The sequence below is a fragment of the Anoplolepis gracilipes genome, chromosome 6 (assembly GCF_047496725.1).
Source record: "Anoplolepis gracilipes chromosome 6, ASM4749672v1, whole genome shotgun sequence".
Classification (NCBI taxonomy): domain Eukaryota; kingdom Metazoa; phylum Arthropoda; class Insecta; order Hymenoptera; family Formicidae; genus Anoplolepis; species Anoplolepis gracilipes.
Window position 1 is genome coordinate 5,691,557 of NC_132975.1, and position 26,141 is coordinate 5,717,697.

The 26,141-nt window shown below is 35.5% G+C and overlaps 5 protein-coding genes across 16 annotated transcripts in view; 2 read left to right on the forward strand and 3 right to left on the reverse strand.

The window, feature by feature from the left end:
- The window catches only part of LOC140666496 (uncharacterized), a 224,061-nt gene extending 216,832 nt beyond the window's left edge, over positions 1–7,229 (reverse strand). For 3 of the 4 annotated variants that reach the window (XM_072893743.1, XM_072893741.1, XM_072893744.1), the window contains exon 1: positions 3,500–7,229. In XM_072893743.1, the coding sequence (XP_072749844.1) occupies positions 3,500–4,971 (1,472 nt within the window). In that variant the 5' untranslated portion in view covers positions 4,972–7,229. The remainder of the gene's footprint in view (positions 1–3,499) is intronic. The other variant, XM_072893740.1, reaches the window with a different exon arrangement.
- Positions 7,230–7,974: 745 nt separating this feature from the next.
- On the reverse strand, positions 7,975–12,947 carry Droj2 (DnaJ heat shock protein family (Hsp40) member A4-like). The gene is made up of 5 exons (XM_072893749.1): positions 12,790–12,947; positions 10,781–10,952; positions 10,390–10,687; positions 9,962–10,301; positions 7,975–9,871 (listed from the first exon to the last, which is right to left on the reverse strand). Exons 2-5 carry the CDS (start codon positions 10,910–10,912, stop codon positions 9,442–9,444), a joined length of 1,200 nt encoding a protein of 399 aa, XP_072749850.1. The 5' UTR covers positions 10,913–10,952; positions 12,790–12,947; the 3' UTR covers positions 7,975–9,441.
- Positions 12,948–13,613: 666 nt separating this feature from the next.
- Rps24 (ribosomal protein S24) lies at positions 13,614–16,479 on the forward strand. 5 transcript variants are annotated; one of them, XR_012046798.1, is made up of 5 exons: positions 13,645–13,704; positions 14,070–14,138; positions 14,228–14,551; positions 15,265–15,338; positions 16,373–16,479. XR_012046798.1 is itself a non-coding variant. In XM_072894006.1 (4 exons), exons 1-4 carry the CDS (start codon positions 13,660–13,662, stop codon positions 16,373–16,375), a joined length of 441 nt encoding a protein of 146 aa, XP_072750107.1. In that variant the 5' UTR covers positions 13,645–13,659; the 3' UTR covers positions 16,376–16,479. The 5 variants fall into 5 exon arrangements, 4 of the variants coding, with proteins under 4 accessions (XP_072750109.1, XP_072750107.1, XP_072750105.1 ...); XM_072894006.1 differs by lacking the exon at positions 15,265–15,338; XM_072894008.1 differs by lacking the exons at positions 15,265–15,338; positions 16,373–16,479 and having other exon boundaries at positions 13,614–13,697; positions 14,228–14,584.
- Positions 16,480–16,591: 112 nt separating this feature from the next.
- Positions 16,592–20,554, reverse strand: LOC140666629 (uncharacterized). Of its 4 annotated transcripts, none has more exons than XM_072894002.1 (3): positions 20,477–20,554; positions 17,844–18,059; positions 16,592–17,541 (listed from the first exon to the last, which is right to left on the reverse strand). In XM_072894002.1, exons 2-3 carry the CDS (start codon positions 17,989–17,991, stop codon positions 16,742–16,744), a joined length of 948 nt encoding a protein of 315 aa, XP_072750103.1. In that variant the 5' UTR covers positions 17,992–18,059; positions 20,477–20,554; the 3' UTR covers positions 16,592–16,741. The 4 variants fall into 4 exon arrangements, with proteins under 4 accessions (XP_072750103.1, XP_072750104.1, XP_072750102.1 ...); XM_072894003.1 differs by lacking the exon at positions 20,477–20,554 and adding an exon at positions 19,836–19,977; XM_072894001.1 differs by lacking the exon at positions 20,477–20,554 and adding an exon at positions 18,623–18,732 and having other exon boundaries at positions 16,592–17,472.
- On the forward strand, positions 20,060–26,141 carry LOC140666628 (uncharacterized). Of its 2 annotated transcripts, none has more exons than XM_072893998.1 (3): positions 20,060–20,200; positions 22,360–22,536; positions 23,064–26,141. In XM_072893998.1, the coding sequence occupies exons 2-3, from the start codon at positions 22,378–22,380 to the stop codon at positions 25,824–25,826; spliced, it is 2,922 nt and encodes a 973-aa protein (XP_072750099.1). In that variant the 5' UTR covers positions 20,060–20,200; positions 22,360–22,377; the 3' UTR covers positions 25,827–26,141. The 2 variants fall into 2 exon arrangements, with proteins under 2 accessions (XP_072750099.1, XP_072750100.1); XM_072893999.1 differs by lacking the exon at positions 20,060–20,200 and adding an exon at positions 21,887–22,137.

Sequence of the window (26,141 nt, forward strand, 5' to 3'; positions counted from 1 at the left end):
TAATTACAAAGTATTTATTGCTATTATTATTAGCCTCATTCAGTAGGCTCTTATATTTTCGTATTCTTATAAATCTTATATTCTCGTATTCTTGAAAGTCTTTTACCTCAATCGAACGTAACAGATCAAAGGATTCAATAAGAATACCAATTACTATTTCGTTCCAGGTGACTAGTCTATATATTTAAAAGATCGACACAATGGACAAACAGATCAAGACCTGTGGTAAAAAAGAAGAGAAGCGAAAAAGGATAAAAATGAGACAAAAAGGAAAAAAAAAATTCGTCGCGGTCGGCAGAGTTAAGGGGCAAGCGGCATGATAGGAGGGCGCCTGGACATGGTCAGCGAGGTAAAAGTCTCAGACATTCTCTAGCATGTATACCGAAAGAGAGAGAGAGAGAGAGAGAGAGAGAGAGAGAGGGGCAAGGGACCAATACATATTATAAATCAAGAAGCCCGTGCGTTCCATAAAGGAAATGTCGATGGCAAAGAAAGAGAGAAGACGCGCCTGGCAGGAGAAAGAAGAGAGGGATAGAACTTGTGTGTGGTGTGTGTGCGGTCACGATCGTACATCACCGCCGGTATTTACGAGGTACCACCGTAAATCAATGATCGCACAAGCAACGCGCGCGATTCAACGAAATTCCTCGTCCCTTCCTGCTTATACACTCCCCTTCCTTTGCTTCCTGTACACGAGAAAACTCGTTGGTTCCTTCTCTCACTATCCTGCGATACATAGTCTTTTTCGACGAAATCGATGAGCAATCTTGAAAAAATTGCCCTCCGTGAGCAACAAAATACCCATAAATCAACCTTAGATTCCTATTTAATCTATAGATTGTATATGCAAAGCATTCAGCGTTTAATTGCAAGATTTTCAATTAATTCTTTTTTTGCAATTTAATTCAATTAAATACAATGTATATTATTTTTTACTACTTATGATTTTATTATTTATGGCTCTATATAAGTTTCTTTAAAAATGTTGTATTTTTATATTACATATAAAATGTAACCTACTTAAACGTACACACAAATAACTATGTAAATATTTATATAGCCATATATGTGTGTAACCTACTTCTAATACATGCATAGAATTCATTATGCACGCAATTTTCTTTCTTCAAATTTATGTGCGTAAATTATTTGCGCGCATATTTTAATTTATCTTTGATTATATGTCACGAAAATAATTAACAAAAAAGAGACGCAAAAAAAAAAAAATTCATTTTGTATGCCGAGCGAAACTAAAGAGTGACCGCGCGAATCGCTAATTCAGTCTAAAGAGATACGATGGACCGAGAAAAAAGGTCGGACCAACACGCACACACAATCAGATTCGTTTAAGGCTAAGCATTGTTTGTTCGGGCCCTTTAAACGTTTTTTAAAGCGTGACTCTCCTGCCAACCCGGAAAGGATCGTTTTAACGAGGAGGTTTTAGGACAGACAGAACAGGTCAGATCTCCTACGCTGCAGTTCTACGGTTACGCCACGAGGCGTTGCCCTTTATGCTTCTCGCGCTTCTGACTCCCAAGAATCAGCCCAACTGCCTTTCCGCCACACAAAGGCGAAGGTTGCTGCTTCTCGCAGCTGATCCTCTAAATCATATTACGCGATCGTCGAGGATAAGCCTGTCTACCAATCATGCCTCCCCCTCAAGGAAAATCTTCTCAATCTTCGTACGTAACGCGAAACGCGACATATTAAAACAGGATTTGAGAGTATCAGAAAGATTTAACTTAAATAGGTAAATATTTTAATGGCTAAAAACAAGTCGACGAGTTTCAATTATATTCCGTATACCTACTTTTATCACTTGATTTTGCAATAAATTTTAATTCATAATTATGTTCAAAAAATCACTTAAAAAATATTATATTTTTTAATCAATTAATCGTATGTGTAGTAATTTTATGTGCATAGATTCTTCTTCTATTAATTTTTCTTTTCAACTTTTTGTATTCTTACAAAATTCATGTCATATTTGTTGTTTATTAACATCCTTGCATTACAAAGCAACGGATCTATCGTGCTGCGTTTGAGGAAAAAATTTTTAAAGTTATATACATACATCAGTGCCTATTGTCTACAAATCACATTAATGTCATATAGATTTTTTTTCTATTGTGCACTTTTAAAGTAAACATGCCTTTGCATTCCTAACGCAAACTATGCGAAGTATCGCATCTCGATAAAGGCAGTCGGAGAAGAAAAAGAATTGGCACAGCGACGGAAGATGAAAGTGACCGTTTTAAAGATTTTTTCAAAAGAACTATAAAAAATACAATAAGTTAGAAGTTAGGTAAGAAGACGACTTCTAGACGTTTTCCACGTGCAGGGAAAAGAAAAGGAAAGGGAACAAGGGGATGCAAAGCCGAACCTTCTGAATTTGAGAAAAGTCGTGTTTTTTTGCATGGTCAGATTACAAGAAATCAAAATGTGAAAAAAAAACCTTGTAACCTTTTTAAGATCTCTCTGAACAGCTGACTGGTCTAAATTTAGATAATTATGCACGCACGTGCGTTGCCTATTCTCTCAAAGCGTTACACGTTATTTTCGAGGCGCGTGTAAGCATCATGAAAAGAAATAAATAACATGTCGCTCAGAGCTTTCCATGTTTCGATCAATCGCCGGTAGCAATATAGAAAAATTTTTAATGATTAAAATTGTCATAATTTCATTTGTGAATTTCGGGAATATTTAATTATAGATATAGGTTACTCCAATTGTTTTGAATAAATAAATCATATTTGCTTATGATGTCGAAAATATAGGAATTTGATAAGATTGTACAATTTTCGTACAAAAATAGTTAATCCATAAAATAGCGAAGAGAATTTTGATAAATTGACAATAAAATGCAACACCTTTCATGTTACCGAATCAAGAGTTGCATGTATAATTAATTATTTCAAATTTTGTAAATCAATCAATCTTCGTATACATATATATACACACCAATTACATCGGTTCCGATAGGAATATAACAGACTTGCTAACACACTAAAACTGGCCGTAGTTCAATTCCATTAGCGAAATTAAAGCTACACGCGCTTTAATTTCGGGTCGATGCTTCGAGTAGGCGAGTCACTCTGTTAAGTCGAGACGAATTAAAAGCGTCCGCTAATACGGCCCATTTAACTTTATACGTTTGAGTCATTTTCATGAAGCAGGAAAAGAGGAACGCAAAGATGTTTCTCGTTCCAAGAAATCGGCCCCACATTTCGAGCGTACATGTATTACGCAAGCATTAGGCCAGTGGTTACCAACTCGCTCCGTCAAAATGATGAAAAATGTATTAGGATAATTGAAAAAGTTGAAGAATATTTTTCGCGAAAAAAAAAAATTAACGTAATAATTAATAATTAATTCTACACAATATACGATCAATAATCTTATTAATAAAAATTCCTTTAGCATCGCCTATAAATATAGCTGGCGAACCGGGTTGAGAACCACTGACTATAAATAATAGCGGCACGCATTGAAAACTCACCTGATGTAAATGATGACCCCGTTGGTGCATATCCTTTTCCAACCACGTGGCACGGTGATCGCCGTGGACTGTTGTTGCTGTTGCTGCTGCGTAATCACCGTACTGCCGTTCATTGTCAACACCACTGCGTTATGCTGCACACCGTTACTACCGTTATTGTTATTACCGTTGACACGCAACGGCGGCTGCTGCCGCGCAGCCTGCTGCGCGCACGCACTACCACCTCCGGGATGATTGTTATTCGCCGGCAAAACAGCGTCGTGTTGTCCCACCGGCTGCTGATGACTCTGACTCTCATCAGGGCTGCTGAGGCTGCTGTAAGTCGTTGACGATTCGTCGGATCGTATCGAGTCGCAACCACCGATTATCGCACCACTACCGATATCACCAACACCGATAACCGTCGCGCTTGACGCTGATGACGAGGAAGCGGCCTGCTGATTATCGAAATTGTCCTGCTGCCGGCCCTTGTCATCTCCTACGGCCTGTTGCTCACCGTTTTGAAGCACGATACCGTTGCTACCGGACGTGGACGTACCATAGGCGATGCAACCGTCGTCGCCGAGAAGCGCTACGTCATCAGGATTCGATTGCGCGACGATTCTATTAGCCGTCGTAGCGTTGTACGTCTCGCTACTTATCCTCGCCGAGTACACATCACCGTGCTGGAGTCGTGTCTGATAGGTCTTGGCGCCAGATGCCATCAGATCGTTGCCGAGGCTGTCCGCCGTCGAATCTCCGTTCTCCGGCGCTCGCTTGTTTTCGCGCGACGTCATCATCGTCGACATCGCCGCCGTGGTGCACGTCGATTGCCCCAGGTTGGCCTGTCGATACAGCATCGCGTAATCGTCCTCGTCCTCCTCGTTAGCAACTAGAGAGGAAGCTCGCTTGGCTTCGCTGCCATCCGCGTTGGTATTCACCGTCGTTGCCGTCGTTGTTGCCGTCATCATCGTCGTCGTCGTCGTCGTCGTCGTCGTGGTTTCGTGCGACGGTTTCAGACGACAACAACCGATCGCGGGGGTGGTGACGTTGTTCCCTACGTTGACTCCGCCGCCACTGCCGTCGGCGCAGTATACGGCGGTTTTGGCGGGAAAGGCCGTCGCAGCCGCCTGCGCCGTCGCCACCTGCGGCGCCTGCAAAATGCTGGCGTATTGCGTCGTCTGCTGCTGATGCTGCTGCGGCTGCGACTGATAACCGACCGCGATAGCGGCAGCAGCGGTCGCGGCGACATTCTGACCCACCGCCGTGGCGTACGCGAAATTCTCCCCCGACACGTACACTAGAACGCTATTTTGCTGTATAGCTTGCTGCTGCTGCTGCTGCTGCTGCTGCTGCTGCTGCTGCGAATGATGGGATTGTTGTTGCTGCCGCTGTTGCACTTGTTGCGGATGCTGATGATGTTGTTGGTGATGCTGATGGCCGTGACTCGGGGGAGCAGGGAGCGTGGACGGCTGCTCAGGCTTGCCGGCCATGGTCCAGGTCCACCAGCGCTGCGGATGACCCCGACGACACCCACGACAACATCACTGGCACAACGTGGCACGTAGCTCGCCTACGTGGAGACACAGCCGACGGATACTGCCGCATCCTCCGCAGGCACGATCCTCACGCGCTCCACGATGATCTTGGCAATGGTGTTGGGATCGTCACGCGTTTGCCGTTCTTCCACGTCCCGTTGTGTTTCTCCGCGCGGCACTCGTAGCACGACATAATATACGACGAATCGCGATAATCCACGTGCTCGCGTTCTCTACGTAACTCAAAACCGGCGCGTGTTTGCCGCGCGTAGTACACACCGTGTTTGCCAGTACTCGCCGGTCAATGGCCGTCTAACCTCCTTGACGCGGCGGGGATCGCCGTGCATGGCGCGAGATGCGCCAACGACGTGTTTCTGCCGCGAGGAAAGTTGGCGGCGATCGGCGATCGGCGATCGGCGATCGGCTCGCCGGCTCGCACGCTTCACTTATCTTCTTTCTCCTCTTTCTCGCGAAGATATCTGTCTCGATGCGCGCTCATCAAAATGTAGTCGTCGTAGCTCGCGACACGTCGACACACACAACGTACACGTACGCGATGGAAATTTGAGATGCCGCCATCGGAGCCAGCCGGCTCTGACGTCTTTCACTTTATCGTCGACTTCTCCTCTTTGAAAACCACCCGGTCTCGCGATATTCGTACGCCGAATCCTTTTGCCGCGTCGCGGATGAGCGTGGCGAATCGTTACGCGGCATATTCGTTCCGATGGAAACGGCGCCGAGCAAGGTCGCGACAGCCGCTGTCAAGTTCGCTCGAAGCTCTCATAACCGGCGCGGTCTGACGCGAGCTGCGTAGGCGAGTCGCTTGTCTATCGGAAGGAATTGCGTCGCCGAGCGCGCGCGAGAGAACGCAAGGTCTCGCTCGAGCGACTCAAGGTGACGGTCCACGCCACCCACCCAACTCCCCGGTTCTTGTTCGCTCGAAATCGACGAACGAACGAACAAGATCTCACGTATTATCGCACACACGCGCACTTGCACCGTCGCTTCGCGCGCGACGTCTACTACGTCGCGGTTAAATCGGAGAGAAGAATCTACCAAAGAGATTAATACAGATAAAGAATGATGTTATCGAGCTCGCGGGAACCACTACTATTAAATTACCCTCACTTCACGTTGCAAGAGAGTCAACACACTGATAGGTCATGTCAATGACGCCACGGTTCGAGTCCCGTTTTTTCACTCACATACTACGCCACACTTGGTCCCGTATCACGTAACATTTCCAAGGCTCGATTTTTCGCGCACTCGATCGTGTCATCGATCGATCTAGGGAGCATTCGCGGTCGCCGAAGGTGAAGAAACGAAACGTCGCGTTACAACGATCACGATCGCGCGAGCCTCACTATATCGCGGCCGGACGACGAGCCATCTCCCTCGACACTGACTGCGTATAGCGTATACGATACGCGGTTTAATCGCGCCGGACCACTCGGCTCGAGTCGTCCCAAGTCGGCGCTCGATCGGTAATATGGCGCGAACGCGCTCGCCGCGCGTACAAAAAGAAAAAAAAACACCGCCGGCGTAACGATTCGGGTTAAATCGCGCACGGACGGACGAACGTCGTGTTATGACGCTGTGTCATCGTCACAGCAGCAGCAGCATCACGACCACCACCACCACCACTCTTTTACCACCACCACCATTACCACTGCCTCGTGCCGCGCGACCACCACTACCAACGACCACTATTTCTCCTCTACGGCTGCTACTACTACTACCACCACCATCACCACCACCACCATCATCATCATCATCATCATCATCATCATCATCATCATCACCACTACTACTACTACTACACTATTACTACTACTACTACTACTAGCGCGGTTACGAACTCGGGTTAAGTTAACTAACCCTCTTGTCGAGCCAAACACCTGCGCGCTCCTCCGCGCTACTCCGTTTCTCTCGCGTCTCGCTCTGCGCGCTTATATACGGCGGTCGATTATTATTATATATTTTCTGACAAGAGCGACGGTCGCGCGCGACACTCCGACAACTCGCGCGTCGGATTGCGTTCGTTGTCCCTGCGATTAACGCGCGCGCGATCACTCAACACCGGCCAACACAGACACCGCGCGGCACCGCCGATCGAAATGCCATGCCTGCCAGATGATCCGCCGTACGCTACGCTGTTTTTCGCGTAACTGATACTGGAAAAATATGGCTCCCACCGCATACCCAGAAACCTCTGCGACGACAGTCTCTCGAGGCCACTCGCACGTCACTAAGTACATCGCTAAAAACATCGGCTCTTGACACGCGCGTTGCCGATGGTGTCCCCATCTGTCGAATAACGCGCGCGTTAACTCGCGGTCGCGCTTACGATCTGAGATTACAAATCTGATTTCGTGCATCTCTCTTTCTTCCTTTGTCGTTGGAATTCAAATTTAATTGCAATTCTCTCGAATCTAAAATTGACGTAATAATAAATGAATGCTTGACGTTTCACAAGTTTCAGATGCGATGTCTATAAATACTTGCGAGAATATATAATAATAAATTATCGGATTAACAAATAATCAGAGATCTCGAAAACTATGATTATTCATCGAATAAAAATCGATTATAAATATTAAAAGTATTAAAACATTACTGCAGATTCTCATTTCATTATAATTTTTTATAAACATTTATAAAACGAAATAAAACTATAAGATATCCAAAAAATTTTCTTCTCGTCAAGAAACTTAATATGCAGCTTGTTTTAATCATTTATCTTTTTCTAAAAACTAGAGGCAAACTTTACTGACATTAATAAAACTGATAAAAATTAAATATTAACATCGTAACGTATTTTACGTACAATTAACTGACATAGTTCGCAACGAATTAATATAGGATTTAGGTCAATTCACGGGACATAAGAATATTCGGATATAACGAAAATACAAGAAGTTACATCTCGCAAAGGCATAAAATCGATAATTTCATACATTTTACAGTTTCCAATTTATTTAAGATGTTCAAAAAAAAAAAAAGTACTAATCGATCACCAATTTTTCCTATAATAAATAAGAATACAAGAGACATATGTGGTTAGTTAGTAAAATTCACTATAGGTAGTAACTGCGAGTACACGACCATGTATACAGTAAATTATGTTAATAGAGGGAGGGATATGTGTCAAAAGTATTAATTTAATATAGTACAACAGAGTCTCAAAATTTTCTAGAGCATTTGTTCATGCGCGTTGATGAAGTTACAGTTAAAAATAACGGAATAAATTTTTATAGAAATAAATATGGCTTATTATATAAAAGATCATTACTTGAATTTCCAAAATTCTAATTTTATAACCGTCGATTTTTATTACAAAGAATTTTGTTGTTTATGCAACAAAATTTTAGTATGGGCTAATGTAAAGAAATGTGTTGTTAGATCCAATAGCATATAATTGCCCAAAGCTGCTTATAAATACGCGCAATCGTCCACACACACACACACAGGAACCTGATTCTCATTTTATTTGCATTACGCAAACAAAATTGTATATTTCCGTTATTATCGTCATACGCCAGTATACAAAAGCGATTGGAAAAAAAATTAAATATATACTATGAATATGGAATAATGTTTCATTCTTTCAAAAACCTCTGATACGGATCAATGTTATGTTATTCCGCGCTTTATCTAGATATTTAAAAATTTTTTCTTTGCACATTGATTGACACATTTCAATATTACTTTTACAAGTTCTAAAAAAAAAAACTAAAAAATAAAATTTTAAATTGTTCCAAACTTGTGACGTAATCAAATATTATTATTAATATTTGGAGGACCAAAAATAATTGTATACACGGATAATTTACAAATTTCAACTAAATATATGTATATAAATTTTAACTTTATGCATAGCAGTCACAGAGTTGCTGATTTTTGGAGCGATGTAACTAATCAAATGGTGAATGTTTGAAGATACATGTACAGCTTGTAATTCAGGACATCATAAAATGTTACGTTAGATTACTAAATAAATTTTCTTATCACTGTGTAATGATAAGTACATATTTTTAATGATCCTCTACTTAAGCAAAACTGATAAATTTCAATGAGATACTTTGCTAGAATTTAAAATGTACTTTCAATCTACTTCCAGTAAAATAATAAAGATTTACCTCTCATTAGCAGGTGATAATCCAGTGATCTATTCAGTTGCAGCTTGCAACACCTAATTATCGCATAAGGATCTCATTGAAGAATCGATAACTGCAGTATATTCACAGTTCTGCGCGTATCCGGACATGAATTGTTTCAAGTTGATTTTTGCATATTGAATAGTTTTCCTATATGTTCAACTATATTATTTCTTTCTTTAACGTGATACGCGGAATCGAGTAAATGGGACAGAAAGTTCGAAATGAAAGAAATGGCTATGTTTATTACAAGGTTAATGTAATCAAATTAATGTGTGGCACATTGGACTCGCGATGGACCTCCTTCGTCCTCCTCATACGCCTGTCTAGTGTCTCTCCGCCTTTGCTCTTGCTCAGGATCTAAGTCAGTGAGTAAGCACTCTTCGGCATTGTCCGGAATTATAACCTCTTCTCTTGGTGGCAGACATTGTTCCAGTTTCGGGATAAGCGCCGGTTCTATGCTCTTCGGAAAATTGACTATGAATTGTATTATAAGTCTACCGTGTGTAAATGGATCCTTGTAAATCGGCATGCCCTCGTTCAAGATGCATTTCAAGTCTCCATGTTTTGTTACAGTGCCAGGAAGAGAAGTTACCACTAAATCTCTACCATCCAAAGTACGGATAACTTTCTGGAATCCACATAATGCTTCTACTAATTCTAGTTGCATCCGCATGATCAAATCGTTTCTTGAACGCCTGCAAAATAATATCGCGACACGTTAGTATAACGATTAATAATGTATTGAGTAAATTGCAATAAAATTATTCCATTGTAATAGTACTAACTTGAATACTTCGTGTTCCTTTTCTTCAAGAAGAATAACTATATCACCAGGTTCTAAATCTGGTTCTTGATCACCTTCGCCAGTGAAAACAATCTTTTGGCCATCTACCATGCCTGGATCAACGTGGACTTCGAGAATTTTTCTATCTCTAATAGTCTTTCTTCCACCGCAATGCTTGCAACGATCACGAGGATTTATACGTTCACCCTGACCTTTGCAATCTGAACACATAGTCTGTAAGTGTTGCAACATTCCTGGACCTAACTGCTGGATTTGTACTTGCAGGCCAGAACCATGACACGTCGTACATTGTTCGACAGAACCCTTCTTTCCACCGATACCTAATCAGAAAGTGATGAAAATCATTCATCTCTATAAATCATCTCTATAAATAGATTTTTATACAATTACTATTTCTGTAATACTTACCTTCACATTTCTCACAGATAACACTTTTTTGCAGAGCAAGTTTACGTACAGTTCCCTTGTAAAGTTCCTCCAAGGAAACTGACAATTGATGCATAACATCTTGACCTTTGCGTTCTCTACCTCTTCCTCTACGTCCACCAAATCCACCACCAAAGAACATGTCAAAGATATCCATAGGAGACGAGAAGCCACCATTGCCCATACCACCTTCTTTCAAAGCTTGTTCACCACCTTGATCATAGATACGCTTCTTCTCAGGGTTTGATAATACCTCATACGCTTGAGAAATTTGCTTAAACTAAAACATATGTAAATATTTTATAAATCTTAAATTATATCACACCTAACATATAATTAGTAAATATTTTAAATTCAAAATAAAAAAACAAACCTTATCACCCTCATTAGGATTCTTATCAGGATGATATTTCAAAGCAAGTTTTCTATAGGCCTTCTTCAAATCTTCTTGCGTACATCCAGGTTTCACGCCCAACACATCATAAAATAAAGTTTCCTTAACCATTTTGGTGTGTTAAAGAACTTGTATTACGATAAACTCGCTTCTGTTAATAAAAACAAAAAAAAAATATATATATATATATATTATAATAAATTCTTCTATTTTCAATATTAATATTGAATATTGCTGATACTTGACATATAGTGATAAAATAAAGATTTATAAAAAGAATATTTAAAATATTGTCATATATATTCTTTTTTTAATAAAATGATAAATTGTTTGTCAAAATGTCAGACACAAGTGTTCCATTACCAATCGATAAAATAACGTCATGAAAATAGTGGTAGACTATTAGGTATATATATTTAAAAATTGATGAAAAAATAAAATAATCAAGTAACACAATACAATTTATATGCGTGACCAAAAACAGCATGAGTATGCAACCAAGTTAGTTCATAATTAATTCATATATTCCTTCCTCTGTCTCTCTCTCTCTCTCTCTCTCAATCTTAATTGAACACATTGCTTTTTTTGTAATGTTATATAATTTACATATGTTAAAGCATGACACGTATAAATTCAAATATGGTCAGATCTCGTAATGAACTATGTGTTCATATAACCATGAGTCAATTATAAGCATTATTATTGTTAAAATATTTATTATAGCATATAATAAATATTGACGTTATTATTTAAGATATATTAATTGCACATCAGAAATTTTTTCCCAAATGAAATTAAGAATTTGGAAATATATTTAAGCCTATTTATTTTATACCTCCAAATGTATATAAACTTACAGATCATTTTGATAAAATAGAATTTCCGATTTAATAATTCTGAATAATTTTGTTTGTTATATTGAATGGAAAAATATTAAAAATATAAAAATCAGAGTATACCGTTAAAATGTAACTTATTTTTTTTATATTCCAATTATAATGGTTTCCGATTTTCCTGCAAGATTACCGTGTAAAAGTTTCATCGCGCCGTTCATGAAAAATATCAAAAGTAAAAAATGTAAATTTCTAAAATTCTAGGAATATAATGTCCATGCGGGTTTACGAGTTTCAAAATGGCGGCTAAAATGCTGAGAATATACGGTTAAATAGATTACCGAACGGAGAAATTAAAAGACGAAATTGTGGCGTGGCGCGCGTCGTGGCCGCTTCCCGAACAAAGAGACGTCTTTACACTTTCTAGATCCTCCTATCGTACAAATCTATCGAGTAACGAAATTTATACGCGATATAACGAGGCGCGTACAATTGCCAAATAGCTCGAGAAAATTCTACCTAATCGAATGAAAGCGTTCATCACGCTATCGTGGAGAGGAAAAAAGAAAAAAAAAAAAAAAAAGAAAAAGAAAAAACGCGTGCCTTCGGACGCAGGAGTGATAAACGTTTCTCTTCCTGCTCGGCGGATGCTTCGTCGCGTCGTTAATTGACACGGGGCCAGGCAGGGACGAGCGAGCTAACAGTCGAGTTGCTGACATCTACCATTTTTTTTTTTTTTTCCTCTCTCCTACACAGCCCGTTATTATCCGGATACTACTCGCCTAGCGATCAACTCTCGACGATTCGTAATGTTTCGTAATGTTGCACATTCACGCTTATATGCACGCGCAAATATATCGTCGCAACCTTCGGCCGTCCGCTGGGTCCCCTCCGTTGATTTCAGCCTATTACGCGATTAAATCGAAAGAAATCGCGACGAGACTACGTACGATGGAAGTGGCGGCCGCGATTCCGAAAAGCCCCAGGCAGGTCTACGCGAGTCTCGTGCGAACGCCAGTCGGGATTACGTCTCGGAAGAAAAATCGCGAAAGGCTACCGATCGATCGCACGACTCCTGTGTTCGCGCCGTCCCCGGATGCCCCGGATGCCCCCGATGAAAAATCGCGAAATCCACGTAGTCACGCGAGAACTTACCTGCGTAAACAGCGAGACGAGAGTCGATGAAGGATGACCGCGCACGTTTCGCACAACGTTCTCTTCCCGTAGCTAAGCGATAACGTTTCACCAACTGAACTGCGCTAAGCGACCACGTCTCCTACCCTACCTATAATACTTCGCATTCGTTCTCGAAACTTCCTAGAGAAGCAGTGGTTCGACGTTAATCGAGCGCCAATCAGCTGCCGACATGCCATCGACGGTAACGCCACACTCATGGCGTTGGTCTCCTTGAGAAACTCGTCGAAATTCTATCATATTGTCGGTAATGCAGTTTCACGATTGAAAACGGAGAAAAAAAAAATTTGTATATTTGTATTCAATATAAAAAACATATATATATATATGTGTGTGTGTTTCTGCTGCGTACTGTTTATTTTTTATTTTCTCTGTAACAAAAATTGTTTATTTCTCTGGGAAATTTGATAAGCAATTGTTGACAACGCAGTCTATAAATCGCGTCTCGATTGTGAGATGTGTGTAATTATATTTGGAAATTGATTTATAACAATTTTTTGTTTAATTTTCTTAATTTCTTTTTCATAAAATAAATATAAAGTAGAGGAAGAAAAATATTTTCTTTTTCACGAGTTATTTCGTATAATCGCTCAAAATATTCCTAAAAACACTAAAACCGCTAATTATATACAACACAATATAGTAAATAAATAAGTTTTAAATCGTTTAATCTAGCGGAAATATGAAAATTATATATAGAATTTTTTATTGATAATATGTATCTATAAATAATAAAAAGCTGTTTTATATATTTAAAAAATTTCAAATATATACGTAAGCGGATGTGCATCTACGTCATGCTGTCATAGATGGCGGTATGCATTTCCGTGTATGTCTTTTCTCAAACGGTACGCTAACCGAGCAAGATGGTATGTGGTTTGTATCGATAAATTCTATAGTAATCGTTTAGTGAAACGTGTAGTGTTTAATTAAATATTTGATAATGGCGTCTAATAAAGTATGTGTCACTTATATATTGTCCAAAGAGCATCAATTGCAAAATCAATATTAATAGTAAATGTGCCTCAAGATAACATAACCTTATTAATATGTGAATACACATAGCTTATAATTTTTCTTTTGAGTCGCCTTATCTAATATTAACAAGAAAATTAGATTAGAATATTTTGTATTGTTTGTTACTAAAATTTGCAGCATTCTTTAATAGTTATGGATTCATATTGATTTTTAACAATGAATAATCAAACTTATAATTATATTTTGATCATTCTTAATTACAGACGGAAGGTACAGCTACTATTAGAACGAGAAAGTTTATGACCAATCGGCTCTTATGCCGAAAACAAATGGTGAGTGTAATGTTCATGTTTATTATCCATAATATAATACAAATATATCAAATGTTATATATACATGACATATATATCTTGCATTACAGGTCGTAGATGTAATCCATCCTGGTCAACCATCGGTTCGTAAAACCGAAATACGCGAGAAACTAGCTAAAATGTACAAAGTAACTCCAGATGTTGTCTTTGTGTTTGGCTTTCATACCAACTTTGGTGGTGGCAAATCTACTGGATTCGCACTCATCTATGACACTTTGGACTTTGCAAAGAAATTTGAACCTAAGTATAGGTTAGCAAGGCATGGTCTTTTCGAAAAACAAAAGCAAACAAGAAAACAACGCAAAGAACGCAAGAACAGAATGAAGAAAGTTAGAGGTACTAAGAAGAGTAAAGTTGGAGCAGCATCTAAAAAGGTAGATAAACTAATTTAAAATATATTTGTCATATATGAACATACATTTGTCTTGCTCTATTACTCAAATATGTTAATGGTATATTTTTTAAAAAACTTATTTTTTCTCTTTTATCATTAAACCTTGATACGTATAAAATTATTTTATGCATGTTGAAACAATGATTCTTTCAAATGACAAGAGCTTTGGCTTAATTGTTATGTCAAAATTGTAATTGGCTTTAATTGTACATTCTATCTGGTATGGGAATTTTTTAATACATTTTATTCAAATAATTCTAATGGGTAAATTATATTTGGTGAAAATTGATATATATCATGAAATTTTCTTTCACACATTACATATCTCTTATATAATACAAATATAATACAGATTTTATATAACTGATAATTAAATTGCTAAATTATACATTATATTCAATAATTAACTTTATTGATAAAAATTTATATATTTTTAACTTAAATTCAAGATTTTTAAATTTAGATTATTTTAAATTATTTTTATTGATATTCCTTATAGTATTTTAGATCTTGAATAGTTGTAGTACATATAATGTGCAATATTTAGGAAATATAAATGGGAAAATAAAATATTTTTTATTGGTGATGTAATTTAATAATAGTTAATCATGGACATCTTCAGAAATAAAATTTTCCTTGGTCTGATTTTCCTATTATGCATGCTGTAGTATACACTTATTATTCACATTCTAGGGAAGGAAGTAGACAAATGATCATCATTTGCACTACATAGTTCTGGAGAGGGAATATCTTTTTGCTTGATCAGGGTCAGCATGCAAATCTTTAAGTTTCAAACTTTTATCTTTTGTTACTTGTATGAGCATGCTGATAATGCTTTCGCTATTTTTATATTATATATGTATATAATTTTATTTTTATGATTTATTTATTGAACTACTAATCAGTATAGTAATTCTACATTCTAATATTTTATTTGTGTATAATATAGAAAAGTATATATGTGTATAATGTTAGTATTACATTTTTTATGAAAAAATACATATTTTTGCTTATGCTTTAAATGTAAATAATTTTGCTTAATTATGCTTGCTTTTATAACAGGTACAAAACTTGATTACTTATTTTGCATTTTGCTTTTAATTATTTATTTTATCACTCAAGTTTAAAGTGATATTTATAATCAAATAAAATTATCAAAAATTAAATTATAAATATTGAACTTTTATTATAAAATACAAATTTTCCATAAAATAATAATTAGAGAGAAAATACATCATTATATTATCTTAGCAAAAAGAAGAACAAAGTAATAATTAGAAACTTATTAAAATATTTACTGTTTACTAAAGTTTTTAATTCAATAAGAATAGTTACTTCCAATTCTTATTGAAAAGTTTTGATATAAATTAATAACAATTGTAATGCAATAAAATGTAACAAATACATTAATTACAATTGTAATTCTAACAAAGTGTAACAAATTTTATTTATAACATTTTTATTGCGTATGTATTCTATATGAAAATACAAAAGAATACAAAAAAATCTCAATAATAATGTATTTGAATATAGAATTATATGTATGTAAATGCATATATTAGTAGATGTTACCTATTTTGTATTTAATCAACACATTTTATTTTGGAATTTAATGCTTTATGTGCATGTGCTAATATTAAAGATATATGCTATATCATACTTTTATAGCAATTTGCGTGTATAGTTAATGTGTACATTAAAAATTACAAAAATTTTATGTATATGTATGCATGTTAAACAATTTAAATAAGAGATAAAATATTCTATTGATCTGGACACAAAATATTTTTTTATATTACAGTAAAACTACAAGCTATTATAAAGGCCGCAATCATCATCGACGTAAAAGTTATTATAATATTGTACTGTGGAATATAGTTATAATTATAATAAATTTTACGAAGTAAATGTGTGCATTTTTTTAAATAAAAATTGAATTGTCGAATTTATTTATACACACTAAAATTTAAACAATTCTGAAATAATTTTCTTGTATTGTAGAAATTTATTTTCCCTATAAATTTTTCCTAGCATATTAATATTTTCAAATTAAATTATATTATTCTATTAAAAAGTATATTTACAATAGACTCATTTTAAAATTTTATCTTTATATTAAGTGAACAAAGTTGAATCATATCATATATATATGGAATTGTGCAATCTGTTTTTAAAACGTTATGACTTCAGCAGATGCTGGACGAGGCTTTTTTGTAGTACGTATGTTGACAGTCTCGTTATCTTCTATTTTCTTATTGAAGACAGGTAAAATTAGTTCAGTGGACGTCGTTCGATCGGGCAATTCGGTAATAGTACTAGTTATGATTTCTTCGGTTGACGTTGCAGTTGATTCAGTGACAATCGCAGTAGATTCGATAGATGTTACAATTGATTCAGTAGAATTTAACATTGTGTCGATGGATGGTATAATTGATTCAGTGGAAGTCACTGCAGACTCAGTGGATGGAACAGTTGATTCAATAGAAACCGTAATTGTTTCCGTAGATGTTAAGATTGATTCAGTAGATATCGTAACTGATTCATCGTTTGTTATACTGCTTGTCGATTCAGTTGAAGTTAGAATTTCTTCGCTCGATGCTGCAATCGAATCTGTGGAAGTTGCAGTTAATTGGGTAGTGAATGGAATTGGTTCGGCAAGAGTTACGGTAGATTCAGTTAAGACTGATTCAGTCTGAGAAACAGTTTGAGATGTCTGTTGTCGCGGCGTCGTCAAGTCTATCTTCGGCGTATTTGTTGGAAGTTGCGTGGTTTTTGGAATCTCGAATTCGTGTATATTAGGCGTCCAATCGATCCCGAACATGGGAGGCGATGGCAGGTTTGGTAGCAGAGGTCTTATGTCCCACTCATCTGAGTCGCTATCTGAATTGTAGTTTCCTGTAACTTTCCGGATGATGTACCAGTTACCAACTCGAACACCCCAATCTTGTTTTGGGTCGAAGGATATGCTAGCTAATATTATGAAAAAATTGATAAAATAGGAATGTTAAATCAAGATTATCTAGAAATTACTTGGAACTATGTAACTGTAGAGATCTCGGAAAAAAATGATACTATACGTGATGTTAATTGCATTTCCTGTACGATTGTCGAAATCGCGATACTTTCAATTATCTTCCGTAGCGAAGCATAAACACATGATTTAACATCCAACTCAACGTGAATTTCAGTCTTATGATGTAACAACGAATTAAAAGGAAATACTACATGTACACTACACTAACTCGAAACTCAACATGATCAAAATTGCTTACACAAATCCAAGAATAAGCCTGGATAACCAGGTATTCGATTTCCTATAGTTTTATCAATGTTGAGAATATCCTGCGGTGAGAGACTCGGAGTTGGACCATCGTTCCCGAACCACTCTCGCCATTTTCCTACAACTCGATTTTTTATCATACTGAACCAATCTCGTATGGTTTCTCCGAATCCAGCTGATCGATATCCTCTATGTAAACCTGTACCATCTGTGATAAACATTTGCATTGAATAGAATATTGAAAGTTCATAGTAGCACAGGATTGGTTATATATTATCTACAATCAAGAGCAAAGTAATTTTAATTTATTACAACATAACTCTCTCAACTTTTATAATTTTAATATAAAATGAGACATGATTTAGAAAACTAAAAATTATTGCTGAATTATTAATTATAAATCTTATTGATTGACATATTATTCATGAATACTTGTAAATTTCATGTGTCAACTAAAGATGTTGAAACAATTTTAGTGCAACAACTTGGACGTACTCAATTTAACAATACATAATTTTATTATTAGAAAAATTATATCACCATGTTCTTTTTATTATAACTGAAGGATTTTGAAGAGAAGGTATAACTCAACATTGTAACATAACAATGGACTTAACAATGAAGGTATAATCTATCACTTTAAAGGCTTAAAAAAAGACGTAATCTACGTTTAATTTATTTAACTTTAACATTATTTCAATGTTGCACTGGCTTTTCAATTTTTTCCCATATACACAATCAATTTAAGAGGTTGTTTGCACTATACACAACCTCTATCGGAAATTGGTATCGACGTAGCAAGTTGACAGGTGAGGAGCAACAGCAGTACACCGAGTGGTTGCATTTTGCAACCGGACAAACATCACTCTGCGTGTAGATAGAAACGCGTGTGGCTTTATATGTCCTCCAGCGGAAGTGCATAGCATGACGGTCTCGTTAGTACCACAATTTTATCGGGAATCAAATTGTATCCTCGCAATAATATCGTTAAACAGCATCGGCCTTGTTCATCCCGATCCTGATCTCTCTCACGGGTTGACCTCCGCGCGTTATTTTTATAATATATAACTTACATTGGAGAACCCAAGTTCGTAGCACGATGTGCAGCAAGGAGGACAATCACTTATTCCGTAAACTTAAAGCTGCAGTATTATATGCTATTGTGTCGTATTACGTATGAATACAAATTACATATATAAGTTTGTGTGGGTGATTACTCATATGGGTTGGGACTGGCCAGTCTCAAACTGGCTATCAATAGATTGCATTGTACATTGTTAAAAACTTGTACAGTTTCCTGCAATTTTTTACTATTATGCATTAATTCATTTATTTTTGACGTCAGAGAAATATTTTATTTTAATATTTTACTGCGCTATATTTTTTAATTCTTCTATCAATGCAAATCAAGAAAAATAACAATTCGACAATTTTAGCAAAAATACTTTAGAAAAAAGTTTATAGTTGATGCGGACGTATAAGGGGTGTAGATCTTTTATTTACAATTATTGTCACTATATTCCGACAAACAACTTAGACCAATTTTAGACCAGTTTTGAATGAATCGTATGAATACGAAAGAGATGAGGAGAATTTTTATGTACAAATAGTCTACGAAAAACGTATATTCGGAATGCATTAACCGTTGCATATATCTCACAATCAGCGCAAATATAAAAACATGTTCGCAACAAATGTTGATATAAAATGTAATAAGAACTAAATACTTTGGACGTGCTTAGGATTAACAAGTTATTTTTAAATTTTTGCAATCAATTGTATATCCATCGATGATAAAAGTGCTATAAATCATTTATTGCCCCTCATAAACCTTTGTTAACTTTTGTGCACTTATTGGCACAAAGTGCCAGAAAGGATCGAGTAGAGCTTGAAGAAATACGTTTTTCTTAACCATTGTTTGTACATTGTTATCGACAGAATTCAATTGATTGTTAATTTAATGAACTTTTTGAAGAATAAAGACCTGCTCTAGATATTCGCCCAACTCGCTAGCTTTTAGGTACTAATTCTATAGTGTTCAACTGTAGCTGGCCGAAACAGCTGCTTGATCTGCGTGCCAGATGTGAAAGTGGACTCGTCCAGAACACTACGTTCGCAACTCGCTCGTCATCTTTCGCTCTTATGTTCCTCAAATATTAATATTTCAAGTTATTCCTACTTGGCCGCACATTATCTTTGTCTTCCAAGAATTTCTTTATAGTGCGCATGAGTCTGCTGTGAAGACAACGGACACCGACGCTACACGACACTTTACTCAGAATTTGGTGGTCGGTCTGCTTACATCATACAGTGGCATACCGGATCAATCGTGGGTCATCAAAGTATCAGGTAAATGATTTTAGTGATAAATCATAGATACATTATCGATACAGATTCAAATTACATGATAGAAGGCAGTTTGTATACATATTATATACAATCTACGAATCCCAAGTTTTGTAGAGACAACACGTGGATATGATATATGTATGTAGTTGGGTTATGTTACATACAACAGCTAATTGCGCTATAATAAATAGAGCATATTGTATGGCAATAGATTGACTAGAAATACGTATATGAATAGCGCATAGAAAATAAAGTAGAATATATTTAAAATTTTACCTTATATCCAAACATGGACTCGCCCAAGAGTCTCGAGTTTCGAGTCTGCATCATCCAATCACATAGTAGCATTCAGTAGCGGAACAATAATTGTAAATGCCCATTACTTTTTAAAAATTTGCCGTTGAAACGTTTTTTAATGTCTATATTCTTTTAGTTACAAAAATCGATTTGTGTGTGAGTGAGAACATTTGTAATATTCACATAATTTGCTTACGTCTTTGACGAGATATATTCAAAAAATTATTTACAATGTTCTTACAAATTGATTAATCTCTTACAATTAATTTTATCACCAATATTAATATAATAGCAGTATTGGTCAAATAAGCAGATTATATTTCTAATGATCCTATTTGGATGGTATTTAATAACATTTATGGTCAAGTTATAAATTTTTTGGCATTTTTAATATATTTGCAATACGTATAACTATTTAATTAATAATATATTGTCTAGCTTAAACATAGCTTAAACATGGAACCTATTGCCATGTTTAAATTTTCAATAAATAAATTCTGTTTATTCGTTGTTAAACATTGTTAAACAAATTATGAAAAATTCGTCTAATGACAATTTATATGACAATTAATTAATTGAAACTGTTTGAAGAAAATTGTCTCAATAAAGGATTATTCCAATCAAATCAGAACTGTAATCTTCTTAACAGTTTTCTTGGAAATCTTATTGAAATATGTCCAGAGCTTTGTAAGAGTGAATTACATTTTTGTTGAACACTATTGATTGTCTGTACGTAATATAGCGTCTCTTTTCTGCACAAAGTGTCTTTTCTTAAATCAATATTCGGAAACGACGTCAGCATGTAACCATAGTGTATCATATCAGCTGACAAGAATCCAAGGTATTCACCAGGTATATGGCCTAATCGTACAATTCTAGTAAATAATCATGATCTAAGTTTCTTATTCGATGTTTCGTCAATATAACAGAAACTTAAAAGAAAAATGATATTACATTATGTAAGAATTTGATATCTGGCTTTTAGGATATGTAATCTATATATGCATCAGTTAAGAGTTAAAGTATACCATATGTAAGATTGCAGAAATTATACTTTTGAAAGAAACTTTATTCTGTACTCATTCCGATAGTTTTATAACATTTACAATTTCCATTTCTTTTTAACGAAGTTTAATAATTATTGATTATACCATAATCCGCAATCTATCGATATTGAGATATGTATGTACATATAGAAATTAGAGATATTAGAGAAATATTTTTATAAAGAATAAGAAAGAGACCTAGCCAGCCTTTGTAAGCAATTGATTAACATTATTGGAGATGTCAATTAATTAATTAACCTTGTTAATCCATATCATTAAGTCTATGCATTTCAATTCTACATTTTACATGCTTTTTCTATCTTTTTTAATTAAATATATTTGATACAACAAGCACAAGCATAAGCTAAACCAATGTGTATGATCGAAGCTAGTAGGCCCAATTGCTACAATTGTACATGTAACAATCTGCGGCAATCGGTGCCCTTTGGGTCAGTACCGCATCCAGCACTGTCTAATATTACCACCAGTGCACTAGTAGCCACCGTGGCAGTGGTTAAGGTTGGGCCGGGTTAAAACGTTCAGCACAAATGCGTCCCTCTTTGTACAATGAGGATGTGAATAGACGCGATACGAGTGAGTACGAGGAGAGGACAATATAAAGTCATAACGTGATAAAGAGAGAGATAAAGAGAGGGATATCGTAACGACCGTATCCAGAGAGATACAAAGAAAGGGACATTCAGGGTTTTTAGTAGATGAGAAGAAGCGCTCAGGCAGGGGCAAACAGCCTCGCAGAATAGACAGCGTTGCCAACGTACTTGTTGGAATACTCAAACCCAAAACGTCTCTCCACAGATCGTACCCTATCTCGGGATGGCTGATAATATCACCATAACCCACGGAGACAAGAATGGCAATAGCGATTACACGGCATCACTACTATCAACTCCACTTTTCACCGATTTCGAAATTCAATGCAAACCAGAACCATGTTCCAGTGTACATAACCCAACCGACGAAGACTCGGCGTTTGTAAGTTGAGGGAATTGTAATATATCCGATATTATATAGAATAGTTTTAACTTGTGTACATCACGTATGTCTGCATTAAAATCGGAATGTTGTTCAACTGTTAACAAATGTTTATTATATCGTTAGAAACGAGTACTTGAAAATGCTACCTTTGCCAAAATTGGTAGCCATACTTTACCGCGCTTTTCGTGTTGCTTGACCATGTGGGTCAGATATACAAATATTTTGCGTGTTGTATATTTATCTGTTACATATTTTAATATTCTTATCATGCATATGCAGCATAACCGTTTTTCAATAAATGAAAAATTGATTACTACTGATTTTTTACTAGATAAAATTTAAATTACATTTTTTGGTTATATATCTCATATAGGTAAATCTTTATTATTTTTGTTATAGAATCTCATGTTTTATATAATTATAATTTTTATTTTATGCTCTAAGAGAATTTTCTTTTATTTAATTTTATAGTAAAATGTGAAAGAAATTATTTACAAATAATATATTTTCTTTTTTATTTATAGGATGAACCTTCAACATTTCACATTCCGATATCTATACCTATGATAAAAAATCCAATTGTTTTGTTAGAAAGATGTGATAAAATCTGGGAAACATTACAATTGATAAAGATTGTACAAACTGAAAAGCCAATCATTGATGACAAAGAAGAAAATAAAGAAGAAGTAGAATATTCAAAGGAAGCCAAACAATCCGTATCACATGTCACAAATCAATCTGCATCGAAAAGTCATAGTACAGTGCCATTACCTTTCAAATTTTCTGTCCAGAAAACAAAAAAATTATATCCGTGCAATGTATGTGGTAAGCAATACTTGGAAAGACGATCCTTAAGAAAACATTCAGAAAGAGTACATGGGATTACTCTTCCATTACTCAACAAACGTGGGCGTGTCAAAAATATTGCACAATTATCTAAGAAAAAGGATTTCGACAAAGTTAATCCAGTTACCAACTTTGACAGTCTTAATAATGAAAATAATCTACATGCAAAGACAAAATTTGTCAATACTAAAACTATTTCTCGACGATCTGCAGTATTGAAGAAGTTTGTCAAATGTACATTGTGTCAACAGCAAGTTCTATCTATAAGAAAACATCTAATTGATTATCATAAAATTGGTGGTTCTTCAAGTGTAGTAGAACAATTAGAATCTTCATTATTAATTGAGAATGGAGCATCATCTAAGGATAAGAAAGCTATATCTTCTTCAGAAAATATATCCTCCAAGAATTCTTCACAATTTGCTAAGATGGATATGCAAGATGGATTTCGCATAATGGATAATGAAGTCGATACTTCTAAAACATCTCAAGTTAAAAGAAAACGAAAATATAAATTTTCTTATGTAAATGCTAAGAAAAGATTAAAGTTGAACAACGAACGTTATATACTTACTCGACATGAGTCTGCAGTAACACAGAAACAAGCATCTTTAAATCATACCAATCGTACATCATACCAATGCGACATTTGCTTAGGAGTATATGCATCTCCTCGTAGTTTGTACAAACATAGACGCAATCACATTTTTCGTGGAGAAACTAAAGAAAATTTTCACAATGTCAAATGTAGATATCATAATTCACCATTTAATAAGAAAAATAAATTATTGCATGAAAAATTATTGTCTTCCGTGTCAACTCGTACAACAAATAATAATTCCAAGCATGAGACATTTAATCAAAATGGCACAGTGTCCAAGATTAACAAAGCAATTCGGTATAATAGAGAAATGGATAAGAGCAATAATACTACTTGCATATGTGGAAGGTCATTTCGGAATCCTCATACCTTGTTTATTCATAAACAAAGCTGTGAATTATCCAAACAAGAAGATATGTCGGAGCATACAAGTGTCAATAGTGATTCTGGAATTGGTTTGAACATTACAATAAAGAAACTAAATAATTCCTATGAGATTGTTGGAAAAGATAATAATGAAGATAAGCAAAAATCTGGAATCCATTTTAAAGAAAATAATTTGTCTATATCTAACACATCTGATTTCATTACCAAAGAGTCCGTTAATTTAAGTGCTAGACAAAAAGAATCAGATAAATCTGAATTATCTAATTATAGTAGAGATCATAGCTTTTTAAAGTTACATGTCGCAGAAGATGAAGATGCAATCATTGATGTCGAAGATGATGTACAAATTGAATTTGATATAAATACATCAAACAAAATGGTTACACAGCAAGATGATAAAATATATATGTCAAAGGAGAATAATGATATGGAAAATTTGAAAAATGAACAAGTTTCTAATGAAATCTGTACATTGAAACAAATGTGTCAAAATGTTCTAGTACATAAATCTGAGAATGCAGTAGAAAATGAAAATCAAGAAAACAGCCAGATTGAAGATCAGAAACTACATCAGGAAGATAGCCAGATAAAAAGTCAGAAAAATAAAATACATCAGGAAAATAAAAGAAAATTACGATCCTCAAATAAACAACGTCGAAATGAAGAAAAGAAGCTTGATAATTTTAATGATGGAATGGAGGTTTGTATGATGCAATTTGATCCATTATCAGTATGTGCATATTGTAACGAACAGTTTGAGACAGTTAATTCATATTATAATCATCAATGTACTGTTAAAGAGGGGAGATCCTTTGATGAATTTTCACTACAGTTATTGTGTTTTTATTGTAAAGATGTATTACATAATTTCAATGAATATGATAAGCATACGAGAGTCAAACATTTTGATAAAGCATATCATTGTTACTTATGTACTGAACGATTCGTGAACGCTAAAGCGCGATTCCAACATATTAATTTAGAGCATAACAATATGTCTTGCAGATTTTGTAATGAAAGAATTTCTATTAAAGTTAAAGCTTTACACGAAGGTTATCATTTAGGTTTTGGTTATCCTTGTCATAAATGTAAAAAAGCTTATACGAATGAAAAGAATCTTGCGTATCATAACTATAAGTCTCGATTACATCCAAAGACTGATAATCTAGTAAATTGTTCCATATGCTTAAAATCGGTAAAAAGACGAAGTATTCGCACTCACATGTCTACACATAAACATAATGCTTGTTATTTTTGTGGTAAGGTATTTTCTAATAAGACAGGTATAGAGTTCCACACCATGATACATCATGGTACACAGTCTAAATTAAAGTGTAATGTCTGTGGTACGCGTTTCTTCACTAAGCAACAGCTTGAGAAACATGCAAAAGTGGATGGATGTGATAATGGCATACAAGGACTGAAAAATAGAAGTACAGCAGTGCATCATTAATATTTTAAGAATAATATATATAAATACAAAACGGATATGAAAAGTAATATCAGATGTAATAAAAAATTGTTTGCATAGCGAATTATTCATAATTTAGTACAGATATGCAGGTACTTTTATGCGTTATACTTAAAAATTAATAATTTGTTGTATCTATACAGTTTTAATATTTGTATAATTAAATTTTGTATTTTGTTATGTAGCTAACGTATGCGCCTACTGATTATACTTATTGCGAATAAATGCATGTAAAATAAAGATGCATACATGTTCCATTGCCATTATCTTTATGTATAAAACGTGGATGATACTTTG